Raw genomic sequence first — 27,907 nt, forward strand, 5'->3', positions numbered from 1 at the left:
GTCAGATTTAACAGATTTAATTGTGATAGACAGCAAAGACAAAAAAATAAAAAAAATAAACACATTTAAAAAGATATAATTATAATATGAAATATATTAAAAACACTTTATATGTGTGTTAAGTAAATAAATATTGTACATTAATATATACTGGTAAAGAAAAAAGACCTCTCCAGTGAATGTATGTTAGCTATAACTCTTTGAAATATTTTCTCAATCTTTCTTTTTCTCTTTTTCTTTAACCTCACAAAGGGTTTCCACGCGTTGCCATGCTGCAGTTCAATAATGATTAACAATAAAAAAAAACAACTTCACGAGCCTTTATCGCAGCAAATCGGTGAAAAATTCTATTACAAAAGCTGTACAACACTGTGTACAGTGCACCTCAAGAAAAGCCTGCGTTAGACGTGATTGGCAAAGACATTATTCCATCCTTGGTACCCTGCCGTTCCGGGATTACAGTGACGTCACGCTGATACCCTTGCATGGATGAATGCTAAAGAACTATAGAGCCACAAATAATAGCACAAGCAGAGTCCATATCTTGCAAGTCTTACGTTATCCTTTAAGCCTCCTTCAGCTAACACAACAACACTTTTTTTGCACTTAATGACGCTTAATTTCATTTCTTATCGGGTCCTCGGGGGGGATTATTCATTCATATAAAACAATCTGCAGCTGGTGCCAGCCTAAAGTCTCCCTCCTATGAGTGAAGTCATCTATTATTGAGCGAAAGGCCGTGCATGGAAATGTGTGGAAGACGGTGGATTTGAAGTAGAATTGGGTGCAATCGATCAAGGGTGAAGAATATTGCTGATGGTAACAAAAGAAGCAGCTATGTCTTTCTCGCAATTCGGATACCCTTACAATGCAACTTCACAGGTAAGACGCTCTTTTTCATTTCTCTTAACTTTAGTGTACACACATTCAAATAGCTTTTTTTCCTGTACATTGTATATTTTCTTCTATTCCGGTAAAGTCAGAGCACTTTTCTTAAAATAAACATCCTGAATGAGTGAACGCTTTGGCGGTATTGACAGCTATTTTCGGGTGCTGCGTTTGTTGTTGATCCAAATATCGATATACACGCACCCGTGTCCAATTACACTGAATTATGAATGAACTCACGTGTTTTTCTGATGACAATAGAAATGAATGTCACCTATTGCTCACTCTAAGAGGTGTAATTGCACTGTGCTGCGTACTGCTCATACTTTCTCGTCACATATCTGAGACATACAAAATGTTAGACACAGTTCATCACTATGGATGATTTTTCGTCTAGATTAAAGTTGATTATTTACATTTTAATAACTTAATTTTGCGCCGAATGACAAATTCACTGAAGTTCAATTCAATCATGGGACAAAAGTTGCTCATGGAAAAGTTGCCACCCAACTTCTTTATAATTGTCAAAGTTTGGCAGATTTGATATGATATTAAAACCATATGCATTTTGAATCAATTGGAAATTCACCAAACAATGACAACTTTAGTTTTTTTCCATCCCACACTGAAATTCTAATTTTAAAGCCGATGAGGAACAGGAGCAGATCACTTGTACGCACAAATTACGCACATCTTTTTTCTTCTTTCCATCATCCACTAAAAATACACGATATTGATAACAAATACATTGACATGCAGTATGTCATTCTCATTTTTGATTAAAACAATCAGAATGAAAGGATGTCAGGTGGACTATTGCACTTGTTTACAGTGTGAGCTACCTTTTCTCGTTATCATAATCTTCTGTAGTAACTTACCTTAGATAAAGGCAGGTCACTCATGAGGATAAAAACACGTGATTCATGAAAGTGAACCGATGCGAACAAAAACAAACGAAACATGCTCACACGTTCTTTCTTCGGATATAACATTCACACTCATCATACGAATTGATCAACTTAACTTCGAGGTCTACATGCAGTGCCGTCACTTCAGAGCTGGCATAGTCATCCAGATAAGAACAGACAGCCAATGACTATTTCTATCCACGGTTCTCTTCATGCAGTTTTTCGTGTCGGCAAACCCCAGTACGACTTGCTGCGATTCGATTTCCAGGTCGGTCTCTGACGGGACAGGCGGCTCTCAGACCGCCGCTGCCGCTGCCTCCTTCTGCTGTCCGTCCTACGAGAACAGGCTCCTGGCGAGCAGCCGGACGGAGCTGAACGCAGCGCTGGGCATGTACAGCTCTCCATACGCTGCAGCGGCTGCAGCCAGCCAGAACTACGCCAACTACTTCCCCTATAGCACCGACCCATCCGCGATCTACTCTACTCTGGTGGGTAAACTTTCGATGCGTTAAAAGTGGGGAGGGGGGCTCAACATGATCGATCAAATCAACCGGTTTTTGTTCATCAATTTATCTGTCACTTCCAACATGATCTGCTCGTTTAATCCAGCATGCAGTCTGCACAAAGTCCCTAGGACAAGGGGAAGTATAGTGCAAAAGTTAGTTTAACTTGTGATAGCAAATTCAATTTACTATATACTATGTATTTTCCTCTTTGAAAATTAAAACTAAATATTGGTATGTTAATAACTCCACTGTCAAAATTTACCAATAGAGTAAGATTTTTGAGTGGATATTGGACTACATTACTTGTTAAACTAACATTTGGTTGTGTTTAGTTTATTTGGCAGTGTTTAGAAAGTTTATTTCTTATTTCTGTTTTATTCCAATACATAAAGTGAGCAAAATAAGGAAATCTCCATGACAACGTTGCACTTGATTGGAAAAAGTGTAAAAACTTAAAAGAAGTATTTCTAAAAATGATTATTCATATCAGTGTTTAACCTTTTCTAATCAAACAAACAGATGTATTGAATGGGAATAATTTCTTTGCTTGCATCACTCATAATTAGAGTTATTCATGATTTAAAAAATGTCTGTTAATGTCTGTTATTTATAACAGACATTTCTGTTATAAATGCTGTCAAAATAAACTTTGAAAGGATGCCAAAATAGGAATGTTACAACAAGCTTACTTTCTTTTACAGAATCCACAGTACGACATCAAGGACAGCACAGGCACTTTACACTCTGGCATCACTCAAACGACTGCGTATTACCCGTATGACCATTCACTGGGACAGTATCAGTATGACAGGTGAGTTCATTTCTGTACACTTTGTGCTATATGAGAAATGGCATTAACGTTTTCCATCTCTGTACATTAAAAGCACAGTTCACAGAGGGAATAGATGAAAGGTCAGAGTGTGACTCCATGCTGATACCTTCACTGACCTGTTTTATATTTTAAACAACGCAGGTGTCTACACGAGTGAATCAAAAATGAACTTTACTAACTACCACTGTCTGTCTTTCTCAATTTCTAGATACGGGACAGTAGAGTTTAACAGCACAGCCAGAAGAAAGAATGCAACTCGAGAAACCACAAGCACCCTGAAAACATGGCTGTATGAGCACCGCAAAAACCCCTACCCCACCAAGGGAGAGAAGATCATGCTGGCCATCATCACCAAAATGACCCTCACCCAGGTGTCCACGTGGTTCGCCAATGCCAGGAGGAGGCTAAAGAAGGAGAACAAGATGACCTGGTCCCCAAAGAATAAGTCTGGAGATGACAGGAAGGATGACCTTAACAAGAGTGAACAGGACTGTGTCACCAAAGGTAAATTATTTGTGAGCTTTATGGTAGCTTGTTTAGTGTTAGACTTAGAATAGGGTATTAATCACTAAATTTAGGTATGTTATTAAAAAAAAGCAAAAGGTCCATTAAAAACGTTTTTTGTAAATACATTCAAACTGGGCAACATTTTAAAGTTGAGAGAGTATTTCCTAAAAAAAACCACTTTCTTCCATGCAGATTCAAGCGATTGCAAGGAGGAGAAGGATCTGCACCTGAGTGATCTGGACGATATGGACGAGGATGACTGTGATAAACTGGACAGTGACTGTGAGAAGGCGGCAGCTGAAGAGCAGGACCTCCACAGGGCCATGGCTGTGTCTGCAGCCCCTCAAAAGAGAGACTGCAGCTCAGATTTGCACCTGAGTTTAACCAACAGTTTCCACCCGTTTCCCTGCGCCATCAAAAGTGTAACCACCCTCCCTTCTCTCCCATCTGACTTCCTGGACCCGATGGTGTCCAAGGCAGCCTCTTCGGTTGGCCTCACAGGAACAGTGTCCTTGTCCCATTTTGAGGCATCCGATAAGCCGCGGATTTGGTCTCTGGCTCGCACGGCAGCTTCTGGGGTCATACTGAGCCCTCAGCAGCAGAACTCAGAGCAGCTGAGGGCAGGAAACTCAAGCGGGGACTGCCAGCTTCAGAGCTCCAGGCTTAGTGGAGCTCCTGCTGGACAGTGTGGAGGCATCAGGGGCCTCCATGAATCTAGCAATGTGACCAACACTGAGAGCCCCTTTCCAGAGGGCTCGTCCTTGCACTCAAAGGTCTACGGCACAGGCAGCTATAGTCACAAAGACCTCCAACTTCACTGCTCATCTTACGCTGCACTCCCAGAAAGATGCCAGTACTCTATTGAAGGTATGTCCTCCTATCTGTGCAACCTTTTATTTATTGAAAGGATTTTACTGATCTTGAGTCTCCCAGCTCAGAGATTTTCTGTTGGTGACAGATTGATGTAGTGACTTGCCTAGCAGTGCACAAGTATTACAAAAAAATAATCGTGTTTTCAAACAAAAAAAAGGGCTATTTTAAAGTCTACCGTCTTACATTTGAAGCAGCTTTCTGACCTGTGTGTTTTTTGTGTGTGTGTTCAGGATTCTCTGGTGGCAAAGAAGATACACAGCCATCTGACCTTAGTGAAGCCTGCGGGACCGTGCAGGATGACAAGGTCACTGCGTTCAGACCAGTGATGAAGAGGTGAAGCAGGTGAGGGTCGGCACTGAACTGGAAGAAATCAGTGAAGTCACCACAGACACAGACACAGACACAGACACACACACACGCACACACACACACACGCACACACACACACATGCACACACACACACACACGCACACACGCATCTACACCCCAACATATAAACATGAGGCACAAAATAACACTGTACAACAAAAACGTTTCAACTTTTTTCCCCATCATCATGTTACATATTTGTCAGTAAATTGTATTTCATTGACCTAAATATTGCAATTCCAAATTTGTATTAAACTTATGTGCAAGTGAGTACTCATAAGCAATGCAGCCATCAAAATGCAAGAATTGATATTTCAATTGTAGTTAACATACAGGAGTTCCTTTTGTTTACCCTTTAATGATGGCTTAATCCTTCCTATTTAGGGCCTTATTTTTTAATTTCTTTGTCTTTTTTTCTCCTAGATTGCTGAAGCCTACACCACTATAAAAAAGGGACATGTTTTATGCACTTAAGGACACACTGGCCAAGCAGTGGACTCTAAATGGGAGTTCCCTGGTGCTGCTGCAACAGTGAGAGCTGTCAGACTGTGGACATTCATTTTGCACAACTTTGTTTCCTACGGTGTTAAAGACTTTATGCAAAAACTCTAGATGCAAAGGAATGAGGTTGGCCCAGATTTGAAAAAGAAAAAAAAACGGCCACATTTGTGTAAGGCAATCGTGTAGTGTTCAGCAACCCTATTTATTTTTGTGTGTATTTATTATTATTTGATTATGTTGTCCCGTTTGTTGGTTATTTAATGTTTGGTTATTACGTGGTTCGTTACATGTTGCTTTTTACTGTGGCTCCTTGTCATTTTGCCTGATGTAAAAGAGAAATTGTCGTTGACCATATAAGGAGTGGATCGTCCTGTGTTGCGCGTGGACCTGAACAGCTTTTTGTCAATGTTTCTGTGTAAGCTTCCTCCGTGTTTTTATTTTATTTTTTTGCTATTCATGACATTTTTTCTAAGAATACAATTTTTTCCAAAAGCTTTCTTTTTCCCTCTGTTTCGTGTTTATTTTTAGAGCCAATTAAAAAAGCTTTGCGGATGTGCATTTGATCAAAGTTTCTCATCTTGACTCGACGCGGCGCTGATGGAGGGTCATAACTCACAGAGGGACGTGAGTGAAATCCACAAGTTGTGGAAGAAAGGGGACATCATCTCTCTATTGTCAACGTCTAATCACAAGTGGCATCAAACACTTTGTTACTGTTCAGACCGAGCAACGAAGCAGAAACACAGGATGAATGCTGCTTTGTCCCCTGTGTAGCGAGCCGCTGCACTAACTTAACATTGTGTTCATTAAAAGGTCATTTGTAGGATCAAACCCGGCAGGGAAATTCACATGGTCCATCAAAGTATCTTTGATTCGCTTGTTTTGCCCATAGTCCATCTCATTAAAGTCCAACTTTGGTGAATCCTCTGCAGACAGCTGTAATAAGATGATGACTGTAGAGATGCCTCCTGACAGTCTGAAAACTTTTGATCCTCACATCTCTAACTCCTCAAATCAAATAGTTTGGTTGAAAACAATTAGAATTGGCAGCTTGCACTAATTGCGGTTGGAATATTGATTTTGAAGCACAATTCTGCCGGACATTTACAGTTTGATAAGTCCATCACTTATCGTTCCTTTACAAAGATGTTAAATGGTCATAATTGTTGAACAAAAAAGAGACATGCGCTTACATGTACGTAATATAATTGTTATTGTTTTGTAATATTGTAAATCACTAAGTTATATTCTCCTCCTGCTTCTTTTTTTGTTTTATACCAGATTCACTTATTATTTCTAACGCCAGAGGATTTACTTTAACATCATCACTACAGGCTTTATGATTTAAATGTTATTATTCAATACCTGCAAACAGTCGGCAACCTCTCTTAAGTCATTTGTTATTGGGATTACGCTTGTAATGAAAGTCTTTTGCGCAATTCAGGCTCAGTCGAGAGGCGCCTGGTCCACCCTGTGCGTCCTTGGCCAAAGGCAGAGTTGTCCGTGATGCACGGAGCTGCTAAATCCGGTAAAATACATGACGAAGATGAGGAAGGTCAGAAATAATAACTTAGGCCTATTTAGATTTTTTTTTTTTTCCTGGTTCAATTTTATCCCCTCTGTTATTATCTGAGTCCGAATAAATGATTTGCGTGAGACTGGTGGCAGGAACAAAACATGTTTTAATCTGGCTTATAAAATGTAAAATAAAACTATTTTGAGAATCTCAACCTCTCATTTGATGCATTTCATTTTCAAGAAAACTAAAAAAGGAGACACGAAGGTAGCATCCTCGGAAATATTTGTATACAAAAAGTGACCTACAGTATAGGAGAGTCAACTTGGGAAAAGAAGCAAGTCCTTTAATAAAAGTTGAATAAAAATGAAGTTTAGCTAAATATATTAAAGATAAAAGGTTCACCCTCCCTAAAATTGGTCTAAATTTAAAAAAAAATACAGATACAGTTGCTGTCCATCTGTTAATAACGCGCTGCTAACAGGCAGCCTTTTTCCTCCTCTTCCTCCTCCTCAGCAGTAATCAGTACTGACGCTTGACGAGCTGCTCTTTACATGAAAATATAGGGTATATGTGTGCATCAAATATTTACAACTAAATTAAATTAAATCTGCAGCTGTAAAGAAAAAAGGGCCTTATGCCATTGAAGGTAATGATGCATGCGCAATGGGATTAGCACCGTGGAGACGTGGGCTACCTGGGGGAAAGCAGGGATAATGGCCATGATGGGCTCATACAGCAGCTAACAGGTCAATTAGTCTGTCCCACACACAGAAGAGACAATCAAGACACACATCAGCAGCTGCCACACATTAGAAACTACACTAAGGCTATTCACAGATGCTATAATACAAGGAGACAACCGAGATTTACTCCGAAGTGAGGAAGGAGGGATAATAAAAATATGTAATTTGGGTGATTCTGGTGTTGGAGGACACAGCAGGAGGGGGCAAACACACGACTTTTTGTTTGTCTGACATTCTTAATCTTAGGCGAGACATGAAATCTGTTGCAAAGTACAATGTTAGGGAATAATATATTCCATAGGTAGCCTATATATGCACAACTTAATCTCCCTAATACACACCCTTCTTCTTGTAAATTACATTTTTGTGTTGGGAGGGGGGCTCGACAATTGGTGCCCTCTACAAGAGCTTGTTTGCATAATCCAAAACAGATTTTAGATAAGCTGTGAATGAGGCACACATATTCAAAAAAGAAAAGAAAAACAAGCTGTGATAAACATGAATACTTAAAGAGGTTTGACATCTTTAATCTGCGAGTGTCTCTTGTATTCAATCAGAGGGTCTTTATACTCATATGTCTGTCATTAAACAAAACACCTCCACAAGTGTACATTCAGTGGACCCCCTCCCCTCCTCTATTGTCAGGGCTCATTGATCTTTTCTGGACCAAGTCGCTGCTATCATCCTCTGCTCTTTTCCAGTCGACAGGCCAGCTGACTGTCAGGAGTGGGGTACCATTGTTGTAATCAGAGAGGTGAGAAAACTCAAAAGTGGCAGAAAGAATCGCTTCTCTTTCCTAAAATGTTGGTCTGCTATTTTTACATTCTATCACATTCAATGTTCACAATCGCAGTAGTAAAAATGAAGAATTGTAACCTAAAATAAGTTTAAAGTGAACTTTTTCTCAAACAGGTCATGTGAAAGTTTGTCTGTACATGATTTCTTTTCTTTTTTTTTTATGTATTTGCAAAGGCAGTAAAAAGGCTATAGAAACTACATTCACACCTTTAATTGTGCAAGGGGTTATGTTTAAAAAATTTAATATCCATCAAGTTGTATCCAGGTCATTAAGAAACAAAATGTTCACAACACTCACGTTTTCTTTTGTAAAGTGACTTTTCTGGACTGCTGGGAACTTTATATGTGTAAATTCTAGAGATTCTGAGACAGGTTCTTTGGCGATACTGTAAAATCATTCAAACAAGTTAAATTCTTTTTTGAGCTGAAGTGTCTGAGTGAAATGCATGCAGTGATCCCCGTTATGTAGAGCTCCACGTGTTACATTTTCTTCCTTTTTCTTTTTTCTTAACATCTTGAAAACATGTGTCGGCTTAATGTCAACATGTAACTGAAATATGAAATATAGAGCACACTTAAAAATAATGATGAGATTGAATAATCCCATCCCTAATATGAGTCATAGGTAAACCTGCTCTGTTCGAGTGACACTGAAGTGAAGCATATGAGCCTGACGTGGCCTTGTCTAAAACATTTGTTATTCTTATTGCTTCACTCTGTGGTATTCAAGGTGCTGCCACTGGTGACTGTTACAGCAGTGTTTGGTGGGCTATAATGCTAAAGGTCAATGAGGGGTTAACCTCTGACAAAGCGCTGTCAGGAGCATCCATCACATGGGAACTTTACATTTAGGCCCCCTCTTAATGAGCATGTGCCTGCGATGTAGAATAATATAGATTATTCTGACACGATAGCGAGGGCCCCTTCGTATAAATAAGAGCCATAACAACAACAACAACAACATCAACAACAACATCTCAAACAATAATTTGCCCTCTGGTCTGGCTGAAGAAGCAGCATGGAAGTGCTATGTGATGTGTCCCACGCTGGGCAGCCCGGGCTCATAAAACAAAGTCTTTGTCGCAGTGGCTCAGGGTTCAGTTGAGGGGGACAATACACACACTTCATTACATTTTGTCAAAAGGCGCAATGAAATGTGTGTGGGACATTGTTTCTGTGCATGTCTCCCTCCATGGAATTTCTGATTGCCGATGTTGCTACAAGGTCTCTGCTAATGAGTTTTGTCAAAGACAATTACGGACTTGGTGGGATGGCCAGAGAGTGGATGAAAAGCTGGCTTTGTGTGGTTTAGGTAGATGTTGCATTGTGACCCCTGAGTCTTTCCATAACCCGCGTTTGACCTGTGCTGTTCGTGTCCGAAAGAATCCAGGCCTCTACTCCATCACCTGGGCTGTAGTCCAGGCAGAGTGATCTGCTCCAGCACCTTTGCCCTCTCAGTCATGTCCCTGACTAGACCCAGGCTGTACCAGGCTGGAGCACAAATTGATTCTAGTGCTGCCATTTCCCAGGATCTGATTCTTTTGTAGACCTTGATCTCTTTAGAGGGAATACAGCCTTGACGTTGTTGTGGAAACTTGTGTTAAGTACAACACCAAGCCAACAGTAGTCTTTCTAACAGTTTCATCCAGACGTTTGCAAATGGACCTCCGCTCTCTCCAGCATGAGATGATAAAAACAGAGGCTGCATGTCAGAATAAATACAGAGCATTATCTTGACCTCTTGACACTTTGTTTCCTGATAGGACAAAGGCAACAACAAAATATTGAAGACAGTATTCATGACAATGTACAATACAAATGAACACAGTGTCAGTGACAAGGCTCGGTACAATGTAACATGAGAGACAATGTTACATGATGTTATGATTATGAGGAGGACACGGTGGGAGAATTCCCATTTCAGAGTCTTCCCTAGTCTGTTCAATTGGAAATAAACAAATGTTGGATTTTTATATTACCTGTCTCTCAAGCATTTCACTGTTATATTGTTAAACACGTGGCTTGCCCTATTAAAGTGATAATAAAACACTAAGGTAAGAGTCACCTGATAACAAAGTTTTACATCTGTGCTTTCATGATTTCTACTAATAACCAAATGATTCTCTCCCAGTGTCAATTGCTAAAATGCTAAACCAAGGGCAAGGTCAATCTCAATCTTGGACCATCTGTAAATACTGACATTAGTGATAATATGATCAAAGATCACAGTGTTTACTTTAAACACATACAGACGTAAGCGGGTCAATCCCTCTATAACAAGGGTGCACAATGATATAACTTCTTACAGAACGCCAGTACGAGAGGCGCTTTCATGTGCAGCCTGAATTCCTACATTGTACCCAAAGTGTGCTTAACTGTTTGCACTCTTGTTCTTGTTATCTTGTTTTTTTCCCTTTTATGTTTGTCTGCTGGACTGGCAGTTTTCTTTTGGTGACCTTACACTGGCGTCACCAGTGTATACACACCAGAATAATCTTCTGTGTCATGCCCTTTAATAATCCCCTGCATCTCATTTTTTAATCTCGCTCTCTCCTTCTGTTTTTCTTCCCCTTTATGCTGGGCATCTGTTGGCCTTTTATGCCTGCTGTTGAGTCTGAGTTCGACTTTAAAAGGCTTTATCGTTTCACAACATGAAAACAAAAAAGGTGTAAATCCACATTTTGACTGACATGTGACTAAAAGATGGTGTCTTTTAGTTCTTTATTTGGCTGCACTGTCCCAAATTTGGATTGGTCGAGTCTATGCTGCCGAATCAACTTTTTCAAAACATTGAGAAAAAGTTAGGGTTAGGGTTAGTTGCTCTGAACACAGAGAAGTAATTACAGACTTTCACCAGCTCTTTATCGTACACTGGTGGAGACCAACAATGAGTTAAAAGTAAAGTGAACACTGGACTAAGTAATAGAATAAAATGTTGCTTTATGTCTTATGGATGGAAAGTACAGTCGGCAACTAAATAGTTTGAGGCCATGAGGTTGGTTTTTCTTGCCATTTAATGTTTAATCACAGTGCCGCTTTCAACCAGCTTCAATCAAACTGTTTTAGTTTCATAACCTATGTTAGCTAATGTTGATGCAATTTGAACCTTTACTTAAAACTGAGTTGTTGCCAAATATTAAACATGTTATTTTATAAATGTTGAAAAAAGTTACTTTTTAAAAGTTATTTAAAAGTTATTTTTTTAAATCCTGAATCTTTATGTATAGAAACAACTCTTGAATGCCTTCATCAATATGCGGGCGATACTTACACAATAACTGGTAAAAACTATTACAATACTTGACAAGATGAGAGGAGATATCTGGATATTGAAACAACATAAAGACAAAACAAAAACAGTAAGTAGGCACATGTAAGAAGGAGTAGATTTGATCCATAAAATAAAAGAAATGAAATAGCAGGTATATACAGTACAACTTGCACAACTCCTTACAAAGGATGGGAAGGAATAGTGCAATTTTATTAAGTATAGTATAAGGTTCAATATACGAGTTTTAAAAGAGATCCGGGATGATGTGGAGAAGAAATGTGTCACATTAATTTTTTTTTTTGTGTGTGAGGCTGTATGGGTGACACCCCTTGGAGCAGTTCATTGTGACTGCAGACAGCAACAATGTTCAGCAACAGTGCTCTGCAAAGCAGCAGCTGCACTATCAATTCTCCTCAATTTATGTCTCCAATTTCCTGAGTTCAGCCTGTGCCAACAGCGCCGCAGATTTGACAGATGAAGTCCAGCATGTGAAGCCAGCAGCTTGTCTCTCTTGGAGACTCCACACCTGTCTGTTTTCTCCCTTCTTCACAGATATGCGGCGCAATGAGAAGCTGTAGCAGTAGCACCTATAATGAACAGCCACCTCCATCTGAACACAGACTATTTCCACTACATTACTTTCATTGGCATCATGCGGGCAGGAGGAAAACTCACAGCGGGGCTGTGTAACAGTATGGTGTCGACAGCACTCTTCTCCACTGGGCTCTGCTTGGGGGCCTGCCTCTCTGTGTGAAGCTCCTGTGTAGGATTAGACACTGGTGAGCAAGTCAAATGGATGCTAGCTCTAATGGAGTCTCCACACCTGCCTGATGTCTACATCAGTTCTGCTTACTGTTACTCATGGTCCTCATGTATCACACAGACACACAAAGGAATGTGGAGGCATTTCCAAGAACAGTATCTCCATGATTATGGAACCTATCATTAAAATGACAATGTTGACCTCAAAACTAAAACGCAGGCAAAGTGACTCAAAGTTGCAAACGTGCTCCTTTAAGCAACCATAATGTTGAAAAACTACAGAAGACTCTTCGTGGAAAAAACTCATGTAAGGTCTACAAAGTGCTGAAAGGTGCAAACAGGCTTGGTTTAACACAAACAAACAGAATAAAGACTTGCATGAAGCAGCATCAATGCACAAGTCATTGACCCTTAACAAGCATGCTGTTGACAACAAGGCGTTGTTGTTATGGTGGCATGTGAGTTGTGACGTGGCTTTCATACAGTGAGGCATCAAAGAGGGGCAGTTGAAACACGCTCCACATTCTATAGCAGAAAGGTAAACAGCTGAGAGGAGGGGGGGAGCAGAGGAGGGAGGTGACACACGGACCACACATTTTCAAAGTTCAACCTTAAACACAGCATGCTCATAAAAGCACAGGTCCCATTATTCACGGGTGGGATTTCTTTCTTACAGCATGCAGGCAAACAGCCTGAACCCCCCGAGCTGTGTCAAATGATGGAGCATCATAATTACGCTCGTTTTATTGGCCATCTTATTCCAGCTATGACTGATGCGGCTCCCAACCCCTAAGTGTTTCCATTTGCACTTTCATGTGGCGAAAACGAGCAGAGAAGCCATGGCTCGCCTGCCTTTCAAAGGTGGGCTGACAAATATTTATGGCCTGACGTGAAGTCACTTATAATCAGAGCTAGTGACCTGTTCCTGAGGAATCTGGCCGCAGCAACACGCTTATCTCCTCCATAATAAATGAGCCTTCAAAAGCCCCACTGTGCTTGCATTATGCGATTGTCTAAAAATAATAACTGAGACATTTTTTCAGAATCACTCATAATCAAGAAGCCAGAGGAGGCGGATGTTGATCCCTGGCAGAAATAAATCAGTGTCCTCCCTCTGCTGGTCAGAGGCCAAACTACAGGAGAGTGAATTACAAGCCCTCTGACTGCTGACTGTCTGCTATAATGCCTCCATGAAAAATGCAAACAAGGGGTCAGTGTTTATGAAAAAAACACATACATTTTAACATAAATAATGTCTTATTTCAGTTTTTGCATTGCTACATTCTGAAGATATCGATATGATTTCAAGCAGCCTCTCAAAAAAAAAAAAAACTTCCAGTCAAGAAAAATTAGACACACAGAAACAAAAAAGTATATTGCATTTAAAAGGAACAAATTATATTTATGCTGTCAACTCTTGCATTAGCTAGAATCACTGAACAGTAAAAAAGAAGTACTATACATTTTTAAAATGTGTTGTAAATCCTCTAACTATTACTGTGGGCAGCTGAACCGGTGATGGATGGCAGAGGAAGCCAAGAGGAGATCTGTTGATCGAGCATCATTAAAAGAAATCACCTCGAACTTCAAGACTTTATGTCCAAGCCAAGATGTTCTGTAAACTTTTACTTTGGTTTAACTTCCTCACTTTTGTCGCTGTCTTTAATCCAACATGATGTTTTATGCAGTCTCATTAGAAATCCAGATTTATGACACCTATATGTTCTTTTCCACTCTTTAACAGCCTGTAAGTCACTATGGGAGGGCTCCTTTAGTAAAAGCAGATATTTCCCTTCATACAAGGAGTCACGGGCAGAGTCATCACTAAAAATGAAAGCCATAAATCACTTTCCTGCTGTGATTATGCCATTAACAGGAGCATGGTTTTGTCGTTTAGGTCATGCTAATAGCTTGGGCTTGAGGTTTTGTCCGTGGTGAAGGAGCCCAGAGAAAATGCATGTTCCCCTTTTGCTAGTAAGAGGGAGGGTTGGCTGAGTTTGTCTTGGTGGTCCCGTGTTAGTGCTTCAGCTTTTTTAGACCCTCTTCACTTCATGAATTTTGTCTTTTCTTCTTCAATGCAACCCCCCACCCCCCATCAGCTGGAGTTTCTACACTGGGCCTGGTTGCGGTCTAGAGACACCCCTCAACAAACTATTGAGGCATTTTTGCACTATACAAAAGGAACCGGATGCCAACAGAGTACATATTAAATTTGTTACTAATTTTAAACTTGGCATGATGGACCACGTAGCTGCCACTAGCTCGCTGCAAGCGGGCGGGTTCTGCCCCACTGCGACCACAACCACAATATAAACAAAGCATATGGAACAGCAGCTCCCACTCTACTGACAGTAAATGTTTAGAAAATGAACTTTAAAAATAACCCAGTGTAATAGAATTAGTGGGAAAGAGGCGCCTGGCAGCATGTTTTCCCCCACTTTTTGGACTCCTGTACACGATTAAAATAATAGTTTGAGAAGCATAAGAAAACTAAAGAGAGGATGAGGCTGCTTTTGTGATTTTATGACCATTCATATGAGCTGCCTGTGGCGAGAAAAGGCCTCTTATACTTTTTTTTAATGTTCAAAACCGTTCCTAGAGACAGTTCAAATTATTCACACCAAAATAAAGTAGCTACGTGCACGCTGTGTTGCAGCAGTGAATGACTTGAAATCAGGTGACAAATAGAAGCCCTGAAAGTCAGAGGTTGTGTAAAAAAAATATGTTGCAGAGTTACAACAGGTAAATAGCTGTTTTTAAATAGGTTTGTAAAAAAGTGAAAGCATCACTTTATAAAAAAGTAAGAAAAGTAAAAGTACTCAGCCCTTAACATGTAAAATCACCATTGTCTTACTAACATAGTGTACATTATATTTTAGCAATTAGAATCACTGCTACATTAATGTAATTTCTGTGCAAATACTGTTTAATGTTAGTGGCTATTTTTAACAGTCAAAGCTTTAATAATATGCTGCGGTTATTGGTTGGTTGAAACATATTCTGTGTAAATATTCTTAAGATGGAAAAACAAAGTAAAGGGTAGCTTGAAATGTGCGCTTTTATAGTACAAGTATGAGGTTAGATAAATACACCACAGGGATGGGGAACTGCTTGATAGATATTATTTCCTTCCTCATACAGTAGCAGACATGTTAGCTGTAGCCTTGGAGGTGGCCGTGTGAAATCACTCTGATTAGCACTTAACGCAGCTTCATGCTGATTTGGATCTGCATGATCCACGTTGCAGGTAGCAGAGTGGGTTTCATAGTTGTCTGTATGTCTTGTCTATTGTTTGTGCATGACATTTTCTGGTTTCTTTCAGTGTTTCCTCTTCCCCTCAGTTCATGCCTTTTGTCTAAGTGGCTATATTAAACAGGATGTTGTTTCTGGCCTCAGCTGCATCTGTCACCCATGGAACTGCAGTGACCTCTAGAGACAGCTCTCCCCACATACAGTGTGCAGGCAATCAGAGGGGTTTAGGCACAGATCAGGTAATGTGCAAGTGTGTGTGTTTGTGTAGGTGTGTTTGTTTGTTTGTCTGTGTGTGTGTGTGTGTGTGTGTGTGTGTGTGTGTGTGTGTGTGTGTGTGTGTGTGTGTGTGTACATGCGTGTGTCATCAGAGCCAAGTCAGAACAGTGGATTGCTCCAAGGCCAAGCCTGAATGCATCGTTAAATGCATCAACATAAGAGCAGAAGTGGGGACACACACACACACACACACATGCAAATCACAGTAACAAAAACACATTAAAAGTGCATAACAGCCCTCACACATTTAAACAAGCACAAACAGATGAGACCTCAGGCCACCCTGCAGATCAGCATGATCAGTGTGAGAGCGGTGTCCTCTCTGATCTAATATGTTTAGCAAACATTCATTTATTCTCCCCAATCAATATCACAACACAGCAGGTGTTTATGACTCTGCCTTTGCACACTCAGTTCAAGTGCAGTTCATCCAAGCTTCAACACGGTTTTACCCCCAAGCCCTCATCTCTTGTTCATACCAAATACATCTCTGTTTATCTCTCTTGATATCAATTTCTCTCATACACACCTGGATACACATCTAATTATCTGCAGTATTTAAACTTAAATGAAAACCAAGATATCTGGAGGCAAATTGATAAAGGTAATCATGGACAAAAGACAATTCTAAGCCATATTTTCAGAACACAAACAGTATGTCCGCCTCAAGCAAGACGTTCACATATTTAACATACTACTGCAGAAAGAGAGTGGCCAAATTTTCATATATGTATTTTACGGTTTCCGTCAGCAAAAAAAGGGTTCTGATTCGCAAGAAAATTGAATTATACTGATATTCAATTCGCTTTTGATGTGCAAAAAACACCACATAGAGAGAGAGGGTGCTACCTGTAGTTGCACTATGAAAGTAGAGGGACTCAAGCTTAATAAAAAAACATAATACCCAATCTTCAAACATTGCTGAACGATTCGCTATGGAGCCTTTATACCCCCAAAATTCCCATGGTAGAAAATTATCCCGAATAAAATGTTCCAAAACATATCCAGGAATCAATATCAGATGCAGGCCTGCAGGAGTTTCATGTGAAGGGAAACGTGTGCTTGCTTCAACTCTCTGCTGAGAAACACAGGGTAGAGCTCTGTTATACTCCCTAGTGCAGTAAAGGTATTTTATATGGGTAGTTATTATTGTTATCATAATTATCATTCTGCGTGTACCATAAAAGTGGATGATGGAGGATATATGGGTGGCTGAGGCTGTAAATAATGGTTGTGGTGGAAGGCTGTAAAGCTGTCCCCTCTCTTCTATGGCAGAATAAATAACACGTGTGCACATGCTCAGTGCAGAATTACCCTCGTTTGAGATCTGCTTTGTTCTGGTACTTTGATGCTAACTAAGCAGAGGACATGTAGGTACATTTCCAATTGCTTCCAGTCAGATTTTTAACTGTGTCTAAGTGAACAGAAGGTTTGTGAATGCAGCAAAAACTGACAGAAAACTGCATGAATAGACAAATCTGAGGTGTCCATACTCCATATGTGTGTATGCATACAGTATGGTATGTGCCTCCCATTAGCCATGTACAGTACAGGGGCTGATGCACAGATGCCCTGAGTGGTGCCATACGGCCGATGGCTCATTAGAGCTCAGATGGAAGACATGAATCAAAGGAGGAGAGGAGAGGAAACAATCAATCTGCCTAATGGGAATTCTCTGTGAGGAGCGTGGGCCAGCCGTCCCAGTGCAGCTGTAGCCATTTTTATAAGTGACCTCCCAGCTTAAAACCCACCAAAAAAATGTCCCTGTATGTTTATTGCAACCAACACTAGAGAACACAGGATGCACCAAAAAGACACCAAAGTACCACAACGAGCTATTAGCACCATAGCCTCCCCTGGAGTGTGTGTGCAGCATGTGGTTTCGAAAGCCTGGGAGACCCCTGCAGGATCCTGCACATGTGTCATCCATATCCTCCGTACGAGGGAATGACACCAGGCTTAATGTGAAGGACTATCAAAAAAAAAAAAAGCAGCCGAGACTGGATTTATAGCATGGAGGGCGCCTGTGTGCTGGAACGCATTCAGAAACAGTGTGTTTACTGTCAGCGTGTGAGGTTGTGGCCAAGGTTAAGACATTATTGTTGTGGTGAGGGGTAACTAGCGCTTCATGAGGTCAAGGTTAGGTTTCCTCCCATAGTTTACCTGAACTTTCTCCCCTCCTACTTGAGTGTTCAGACAGCTTTCATCAGCTTTGATCTGCTTCACTGCCTGATCTCCGCCTACAGAAGACTACTTATCTATTCAGCGTGGGATAGCCGGCAGCGCTCTAAGAATCGAGTTATGCTAAACAGAGGTTGATTTAAACCAGAGGTTGGCCTCTGACCTGGGCTTAGAGGATAATGTCCCAGGCAAGGAGAGCAAAGTCCTGTTACCGTCCATGAATCAGGCCCCCACCGACATTATTTCAAAATTGCTTAGTTGCATGGAACTCCCTTTAGTGCTGAACGGACTTTCATAAAATTGATTTTCTGAGTACACCCTTTTAGCAGCTATAAGCTTGAAATATGAACCCTTCATTGCTGAAAGCATTTCATTTTTTTTTTGCCCCTGTGACTAATGATCCAGGGAAGAAGTGTGTTTGAAATTCTCCTCGGCAGCCATTTCCATAATTAAACACTGCTAATTATAGAGCTTTGGCTGGCTTTAAACAAACAGGCATGGTTGCCGAGCATGCTTTCACGCCTTCCATTTGGAAATGTATGCAAATTGTATCCGTATAATGTGTTTTCTTCAATGAAACTGGCAATGTCTAAACACATTGCTCATGCTAGAAAAGATGAGAACGTAATGTTGGGAGTAATGCAGAGGAGATACTGGCAGGCCATTGGAGTAAAAACCCTAAACATTTGAGATATTTGGTACCATGAGGATCGAGCTTGTCTCGCAAAAGTATCAGATGATTGAATGTGTTCATACACACGTGTGTGTACATGAATATGCATTGCTTCATTTCCATGAGTGCCCTATGGTAGAGAAAAAGGCCCCCTGTCTTGGCCAACAAACATTTCTGCATTGTTGATTCCAGTGCTATGATACTGCTTGTCAATTTATCAGCCCTTGACAGCAAGCCACTAGAAACCATTATATCAGACAAATGAAAATTATATATGAAGATTAACATCAAGTCATTTGTTAGGGAGAAAATAACACTGCTTGGAAATAAACAGGGCGCTGGGCTGAGAGCTATGCTGCCAGTAATTCACATATCAACAGCATTTAAATTATTAAAAAGATTGGAAATCATAATTGGCCATATATTTTTCCCATTCTTCTCCACACAAATGGCTCGCCTGGGGTACTTGACATTCACCACTGGTTTGTAATGTAAATTACTGAACGTATTTTCTTCCATATCTTAACAGCACACAGAGTGATTGACTACTGAATATAAGCAAGCTACAGGTGGGGGTCAATTATCATTTGAATAATCGAGCATCAGTGGCTGCCTGACTTTGGCTGTGAAGTGTGACACATTTTTATCTCTATGCATTTCAATGAAGTCAGACTGGTACATAAAAGGTTATCACCTAGGAAACATATTTGCCTAGCCGCAAGTTAAACAGGCAAGTGAGATCAGCATAGATATTCAATTTAACCAGTCAACCCTGACCTATAAATATTTTAACAAAACCCAATGAGGACCCCTCCCACCACCCCAACACCCCCTCTTCTTCTTCTTTGATCCAATTCCATTTCAGCGGCGGGAGATACGAGGGAGGAGAGGGATGAAGGACGGGGGGGGGGAGAGAGAGGGGAGGGTATGAGAAAAGGAAAGTCAAGCGTATTGTAGCTTATCTGTTAAGTGAATTGTTTAATGCATCTGCCATCTTCTCGCCCAAGGGACAGGTGCCGAGTGAGAGGGGAGAGAGGGGACAGATTTACACTGCAGGGCACCGGTGGTTCGAAAGTTGCGGAGGAGTCGTAGACTAATCTATAGTTGTGAGCTGACAAATCTGGCCTGACATGGTGCTCTGTCGCAGGGTAGACTCAGGAGATGGGCATTAATCACAGCGTGTGCTCAGCGCAGGCACAGGCACACTGGGGACACCTCAAAGTGAGCTGGAGGTTATACAGGCGAGGGGATTAATCAATACAGTCCCATAATAACAGCCGACCACCAGCACTTAAAGCCCCACTGGTACCAAGGCACAACGCATCCAACCCTGTCGGCTCACACAGAGACTCACTAACAGATACATAGAAGCGGAAGATGTCACACATTGTGTGTTTCCCATTCAAGACTGTGTAAAAGACCGGAACAGGTACACACCTCAGGCTAAAAGGAGGCGCAGATTAAATACAAATTTCCTGTCTTTTGTAGGAGAGAGATGAGTATATGCTGAGAAAACAAAAGTAAACCTGTAAACTGACTGCTACTGCCTTTATACGTAGTCTCCTTGTCATGAATAGAAACAAAGCATGTCTGGCACAACATTTATTTCACAAGATTTATCTCTCCGAGGAGGGCATTAAGGACTCAAGAGTGGGGCAACTTCAAAGGAACAAACTTGACCTGCCATCAGTTTCGAAACACAGGACAACCAAAACTCAGATTAACAGTCTGCAGAACAGATTCTCCCTGCAAAGACACACCTTGATGCCGTTTGCCTAACAAGTCAACAAACAACATTTCGAATACCATGACAATAAGGGTCGTATACCTTGAATCTCTCAATGTCAATACAGTAATACAGATATAAACATAAATAAATATAAATAACGTGTCAAACAGTTACGTAGACCCTTTCACTGACAAACACCTCCTTTTTTAAAATAGGTCCGAGCACAAGCGCGTGTGTGGGGTTGAGATAAATGTAGTAACCAGTGTGCGAAGAGCCCAAAGACCGGCTCAAATGTTCTGTCAATGGCCGGCCCCTCCCTCTTTGTAGAAGCCTGCCACCCACAGAGACCTCAAATCAGCAGACCCCCCCAACCCCCCGACAGCAGATCTGTCCGCCCTCCCGCCCCCTCACTTCATACAGTCAGCCGGGGCTGGTTTAGCAGGAAGCAGACAGTGTAGCAGGAGGTGAAAACTCCAGCTATTTGTCAACGTGGCGCCCGTGTCAAAATGTCAGGCACAGGGACATTCCCTGTGCAGCTGGGCTGTTAGCTAAGGAGACAGGCCGTATGGTCGGAGCAGGAGCATGCTGTCACTAAGCAGTCAAACTGCCTGAGACCAGCAATCAAGAAGCTCCCTCTCTCACCCTCCCCTCCTTATCTATCACAATTGCTCCACGCACTTCTCCTATCCATTTGCAGCATTTTTTCCCCTGACTCTCTTTATCTTTAAACCCGTTCATGCTCACTCCGTCATCTTCACTGTCTCAATTTTTAAATCTAAATCTTTCCATCATGCACATTTTCCTGTTTGAAATTCATCAACTGATCTATCTGCCCTTCTTTATCATTTCCTTAACCAAAATGGAATCAGAAATAGCTTTTTAATATTTACATTTCACAATCAGAGTTTTAGATTGCACCTCTTCTGTGTTGTGTTATTCTTACAATTTTGAAATACAACAGATTATTTTGGAGAAAATCAGGGTGAGAAAAACAGCTGCTAAAGGACTTGCAATATTCTGGGTGAGCAAGATTTGTGTCTTACATGGTATTGTGTTACCAAAATATTATTCTTAAAAATGATGAAATCTGTTGCTTGAAGCAGCTTGATAGTCTGTCAAAAACAACTTTTCTGGTTAAAATCTTTTTTCTGTCTAAGCAGTAAACATCTTAGTGTTTGCTTAAAGAGCCAACACGTGTTAAATCATCGTCCATCAAACGGGCTAAGACGCACTCACCCCGGAGAGTTCCAATCCCAGAAGATTAAGCGCTAAAATAACAATAACAGAAAATCAAATCAAGCAACATATGACATGTAAAAAAACAACATTAACTGTATTCATGAGCCACGAATTCAATGCTCTATCTTTTCTTAAGCTCCTTTGACTTGGAATTTACCAGGAGAGGGCTGAGGATTTACTGTGCCAAAATGCAAACAGGGTATTTATGGGTCAAACACAGCCTAGCAGGCTTTATGGCAGATTATGCCTTTTTTTTCCAGAGGAAACACAAATTTAGCTTGATAGCGCCGTGATAACATTTCATAGCATTTAATACTGATTTTTATTAGGTCATATAGTTAGAGTTGTACATGATTTAGACAAAGCGGGGGGAGAGGAGAGTTGGCTGATCTTTTATGACAATTTTGACAACATTGTAATTGTTTGGGTGTGGATATGTGTGTGTATTGTCTCTTCTAGGCCTTCCCGTCCTCCCTCTCAGAGTCCATCTGGTACCTTTGCTCCCCTTCAGAACGAGGGCCGGTGGAATTCCCAGGCCTAATTAATGAGCAGACACTCACAGACGGCCAAAGGCTCACATGTCTGTCTTTTTGCACCACCTTGCCTCAAGAGGCCCTTTATTGAAAAGGGAAATAAATTAGATCAACTGGACAGAATGTACCAGCAAACAGCATGAGATGTCACAGTCTTTTGACCAACACAGGTTTTTGGAAAGTAATACAATGCCTAGAATGAAAAAGCAGGCTGTTTAGGGTTTTGTGATGGTTGTTAAAAGTCAAACTTTTTTTATATCAACAGGAGCAATGTATATGTATTTCATGTTGAAATATTAAATGGCCTTAAAAGATTAGTTTGTGCACAGTCGTTTCCATTTATGCAGTGTGTACAAAGTGGTACCTTTTCTCTTTCCTGTTTTTGTCCTGTAAGTGTTGTTAAAAAAAAAAATCTCATCCCTGTTTCTTTTAAAAGTCAAATGTATAACACACCAAGAATATTTGCTGTAGAGAACACAAATAAAAGTCTAGTACTGTTATGTTTGCTTCATCTGCCACCTACAATACCTAACTAGCCATGGAAGTTTCAGGCATTAAACATAACTTTATAGAATTAGCCAACCATTATGCTGAAAAGTCTTGGTTGCTAAGAACCAATTGGATAATGTATGACAGCTCTATATGTCTCTTGGAACAATGGACAACGTTATTGCAATTCTGGTGTAGACATCTCAAAGCCAAAAATTATTTTTCTGTCATATTTGGTTGATTGGTTCATTTTGTGGAGTAGCACCCATTCATCTGTTTCTGGTAGGTCTCAGTATTACTGAAAATAGTAATTTAGAGAGACTGCACTCAGGATTACCTCAATGAAATGAACTCAGCAAGAAACGTTTTTTTTTTCTTGTAATTTAATTGAATTGAACAGATCATAGTTTTCCGGGAGAGGTCGAGTCTGAGAGAAGAAGAAAACAATTTTGTTGGATGGAGGTCTGAGGGATCACTTCTGATCCATTCTGAATGAAACAGATACGTAGCTGCACATGCATGCAGACGTCTGTTTATGAAGCTAAATAAGGCATTCTCAGATTAACACTGATGGGAACAACTGTTTTTCTTGCCTACATCAAAGCCTGCTGATTGTGAACAAATGTACAACAAACATAAACCAGAACACTTCTCAAACGAAGGTCGAGTCCGGCCTGAACAGATCCTACATTTTTCATGTCGAATCTTTAAACGGATGGTTTGCGCTTCATCATGCCAAAGACAAACGTTCACTCGTCCAGTAAGTATGTTATGGAATTAAGTTGAACTGTGTTTATCTGTTCAAGTGTGTATGCCTGGAAACTCTTTATATATTCTATTTCATGTGTTTGTATGTTCCTACATACAACTGAAAAAAAGATATATCTCAGAGTGGTAGAAAGGCAGCATGAGGCCACAATAGCCTCCAGGCCACCCAGTCAGCCATGTCGGGATCCAATCATATTATCAATGTTTAACTTTCTTGTTCTCTCTCTTACCAAGTACCAAACAAGTCCTGGAGAGCGCACAACATAACAGTGAAAGGAGCTGCCAAAGAGGGACACTGGCAAAGTGAAATCAAACAAGAAACGATTCAATTGAAGATACTTGCCTATTTCTTGTCTCCTTTTGAGTTGTGAAATTATCAGTCATGTGGGACATCAATCATGCAGTGAGTTAATGACACTTCCAGCCCATGAATCTTGCAGCTCCTTTCCCCAAGCTTCACCATGGCATGCTGGGGCTGTTCCTGCTCAGCAGCTGCTGGAGTGACTCAGTGCTGGAGCCCAGGTGGATTTGCCAGCACTGGTACTTTGATCTCAGCTTGTGGAACAGATAGCTGTGTGGCTGGGCCTGGAGTCTGGATGCTGCACTGCACGGTTTCACATACACAGTGGCTCTGATCCTGGAGGCCCTCATATCCTGTTCATTACACCTGGGGATCTGCATATGACCAAAAACTTCCATTGAAATGCATAGTATTTGCTCAGTGTTGCAACTACTGTAAACAAAAAAAAAGAAAGAAAAATAAATGTATGTCTCAGCTTTCGAGAACATGGACTGATCACATTTTTGAGCTGTTTTTATTTATCTTTTTGCTGCTTTGACTTTATACTTTCCTATTCTGATTCTGACAAGAAAGAAGCTTTTAACTATCAACGTCATGAAAGAATGAAGGGTCAGTGAGTAAAATGTTTCGCATCCCTGTAGAGACAAAAAGTAAGATTCTTATTGAAATAATATATTTTCTGGATACAGTTTGCTCTTAAATAGGTTTTGAACTAAAATAATTAATCCTTACTGACTTAAAAATATTTTTAAAAAAAAGGTAGTTTTGCTTATTGGACATACTATCCAATCAATGTATGTTTTAAAACCAGCTATTAAGTTTGCTTGAATCACGTTTAGTATCAGACCATCCTCCTGTAATAATTCATTTCATATAAGAATGCCCTGCATTCCTTTAAACCATTTGAAATACAGTTTTAAAACAAAAAAAAAAGTGTCACAATCTGATTTAATTTTACTCCAATAACCACCATATAGCTGCATTGATTAGTGAAGAAGGTCAGTATTTTCATGGTTTTGTTATAAACTGGTCAGCTGTTCTACCCATCATTTGGTTCCAGAGGATCCACAATTCAGGAACAGCCTGCTCCATTCACAGTCCCTGGGCATCTCCACTGACATACTTTCCCTGCTAATGGGGCCACCTGCAGGTCTGTGCGGGTCCCCGTCAGGACAGTGTCAGAGGGGAATGCAGACAGAGCAGGCAGTGAGGTAGGCGGGTGGTAGTGCTGGGCATCTGTGACTGGCATCCGCATAAGAGGTCTTTCATTTCCCTCTGTTCTGCTGAGTGCCACGGGCACACACACAGAGCCGGGCACGGGTACAGGCTAGGGCACCAACACATGTCAGGAAATACTTTCTCTGTGATCTGAGAGAGCACAGCCAAACTAATGCTCCCCTGACATTTGAACTGCAATGTCAAATTTAAAAGAGATCGCACAAGTGGAAAAGGATCATACAGAAATTCCAGGGTGAGTGTGCTCATATTACACCTGAACAATTTATCTGAAAAAAAAACAAAAAACGCACAACGTTTCGGTCCCTCTGGACTTTTGTCAAGTGCGCTCTGAAAGGTCCGCTTTGGCCAAGAGCAATGTGAGTGCAGGCTAGCGGGGGACTGGGGAGGGAGGACATTCATGCTTTAGCATGGTATGGTACAACTGAGCAGAGGGTGAGTGCGCCCTGATATTATAGACAAAGTGCAAAGTAGCTAACATTAGTGGTGTTTGCTAACTAATTGCTCTCACATACAATACAAGATGATTAAAACAATCTCTTATCTTACACACTTTATAGTGATACTTAAATACTCACTGGTTGCAGTTAAGTCGTATTGCGCAACTTCTATAGCACCGAGTAATTTAACAGTTTTTTTGAATGATCAACTCAACCAATCAGGCTTACAATACAGAAAAAAGATTTTCTCTCTGAATATGAAAGCATAGGATAAGACTGATTCAGTGTTTCTGACTACAGACAGCTCAGACGATAATTGTGCCATCATTTATGTATTTAAAGCAATAATTACAAAAAACAAAGCTCATAGTAGGAACCATTGGACAACAGTGATAAAAAGACCATTCAATTATAGTCTGGGAGTGTCTGCTACCTAGGGTGTAATTTCCTTAAACACCATCCTTGGCAGTTAAAGACGGGTGCTAAAGAGAAAACACCATACAGTTCTGACACACTCGGCTCTGCCTGGAGGCGTCTGTGAAAATTTATGGGTGTACTTTGCTCATTACACAAGAGAATATTCAGTCTGTAAAAACAAACCTATAATTTTCTGGGCCCCTGAAGTCCATAAGTCTATTCATATCATTTGCAACTCAGCCTGTTGTTAATTTCAAGCAAGAATACCTCCACAGTACATCAGTAAGTGTGTTGTCTTCAAGCTATTTATGAACAACAGCTGCACGCACGTAGTACTAATCACATAATTATTGTATATTATAGTATTCTTACTTGCTATTTGCAATTTATATAAACATAAACGGATGGAATCTTTTGATTCTTTAGATGCATCTAATCCTTGGTCTTAAACGCAAATGTTCTCTAAATGTGTTTTAACTGAGGAATGGACCCTTAAAGGTGAAATAGACATTTTAAATAGTGTAAAGTGTTTTTCTTTCTTTAATGACTCAAAAAGCAGGTACTGCTTGGAAACCACAGATCAGTCTTATATTTTTTTCATTCAAATGTTAACTGTGTACTCTACATGAGTTGTTCTATTTCATACATGCACATGTTTTTCATTTATTCCATCTTCTCACTCCTTTGTTTATACAAATAAGGATATCAATAATTGAATGTCTTTGCAGCAATAACTTGCATTGAAAATATCTCGTCAGTGAGCCAAAACTTCTTGTCAGTTGGCCATTGCATGCTTGCACACATCTTTACAGTTCAGCAAACAGTCCATTACTGATGGCAGAAACCTGACCCTCCTTTCAGAACAAAGTGGAAAAACTCGGGCCGAGTTAAGAGAGAATCAAAAGGAGAACGATTTAGAAATTCAAGGGGATCAGATGGTAGCTTTATTAGAAGCTGAAGCCGCAGGGCCAACAGGAATGAAAGCCTGGTTTGTGCTGGGCCTAAGCGGCCAGGTCAGGCGAGACACCCAGTGAGAGAGAGTACTCAGGTCTGGAGGAGCCTTCACACTGTCAACCAAATCCTCAGGGGTCATCCCACCCTCTTGCTTTAACATACCACTGCACTTATGTCTTTCTCAACAGGTACAGTGAGCAGGGGGGCAGCCAGGTAACTCAACGCTGATGGGATCACTCAGCCTTTCTGCAGGCAGAGTGGTAATTTTTTGTCCTCATCATGTTAGAACTGTCACCTGTGAGGAGGCAAGCTTTTAAGTGAATGGGCTTAATGAATGGGAAAAAGCAATGCTCTGAGCAGCGCATGCAGGTGACGACAATTCAGGTCAAAGATAATCTTGCGTCTTGCAGGGGTGTGTGGAACAAATCCAATTTTTGCAACAGGGACAGAAAGTAAAGCAGGCCAAAGAGGATATCATTCATAATTACAAGGCTTAGCAAAAGCCAATGCTCTCCCACAGAGAACTGCAACAATGGCCTTAATTACATTTTTTCCCCCCTCCAACCCTACCTCAAAGTAAAAACATGTATGACAAATTTGGCATTGAGATTCCAGCTCATGGCTACCCTCTGTGCCAATTTCACTTTTTTGGTAGTTGCCAAGACAAATCATATTAACACGATACTAAAGAATACTAAAACCTTTTGGCTACACACCAGCTCACTGGTGCCAGTATACTTCATTAAGGCAAAAAATGCTTTTAGGAAACCTTTTCTCTGTTCCAATTATAAATAAGTTCCTTCATTGAGCCTCCCATCATGGGTGGGCTAGGAGCCCAGGGGCCACTGCCGTGCAGACAACTGATCACTAGCCTGAATAGAAAGCAAGCCCAGGGAGCCAGCTCAAATAACTGCTTTGTTAGTGAATAAATGTCGCCAGCA

General features: G+C 40.7%; 1 protein-coding gene across 2 annotated transcripts; it reads left to right on the forward strand.

The window, feature by feature from the left end:
- Positions 1–336: 336 nt before the first annotated feature.
- Positions 337–7,071, forward strand: irx6a (iroquois homeobox 6a). 2 transcript variants are annotated; one of them, XM_079339803.1, is made up of 7 exons: positions 337–882; positions 2,015–2,284; positions 3,004–3,113; positions 3,343–3,638; positions 3,834–4,508; positions 4,745–4,856; positions 5,308–7,071. In XM_079339803.1, the coding sequence occupies exons 1-6, from the start codon at positions 817–819 to the stop codon at positions 4,849–4,851; spliced, it is 1,524 nt and encodes a 507-aa protein (XP_079195929.1). In that variant the 5' UTR covers positions 337–816; the 3' UTR covers positions 4,852–4,856; positions 5,308–7,071. The 2 variants fall into 2 exon arrangements, with proteins under 2 accessions (XP_079195929.1, XP_079195930.1); XM_079339804.1 differs by having other exon boundaries at positions 2,065–2,284.
- The last annotated feature ends 20,836 nt before the right edge of the window (positions 7,072–27,907 follow it).

Source organism: Symphodus melops (assembly GCF_947650265.1).
Source record: "Symphodus melops genome assembly, chromosome: 3".
Classification (NCBI taxonomy): Eukaryota; Metazoa; Chordata; class Actinopteri; order Labriformes; family Labridae; genus Symphodus; species Symphodus melops.

Excerpts from the sequence above, each read along its gene's own strand:
- irx6a (XM_079339803.1), top strand. The coding sequence starts at position 817 with ATGGTAACAAAAGAAGCAGCTATGTCTTTCTCGCAATTCGGATACCCT. Across the intron at positions 3,114-3,342 it reads GGACAGTATCAGTATGACAG|ATACGGGACAGTAGAGTTTA; the intron begins GTGAGTTCATTT and ends CTCAATTTCTAG. Across the intron at positions 4,509-4,744 it reads ATGCCAGTACTCTATTGAAG|GATTCTCTGGTGGCAAAGAA; the intron begins GTATGTCCTCCT and ends GTGTGTGTTCAG.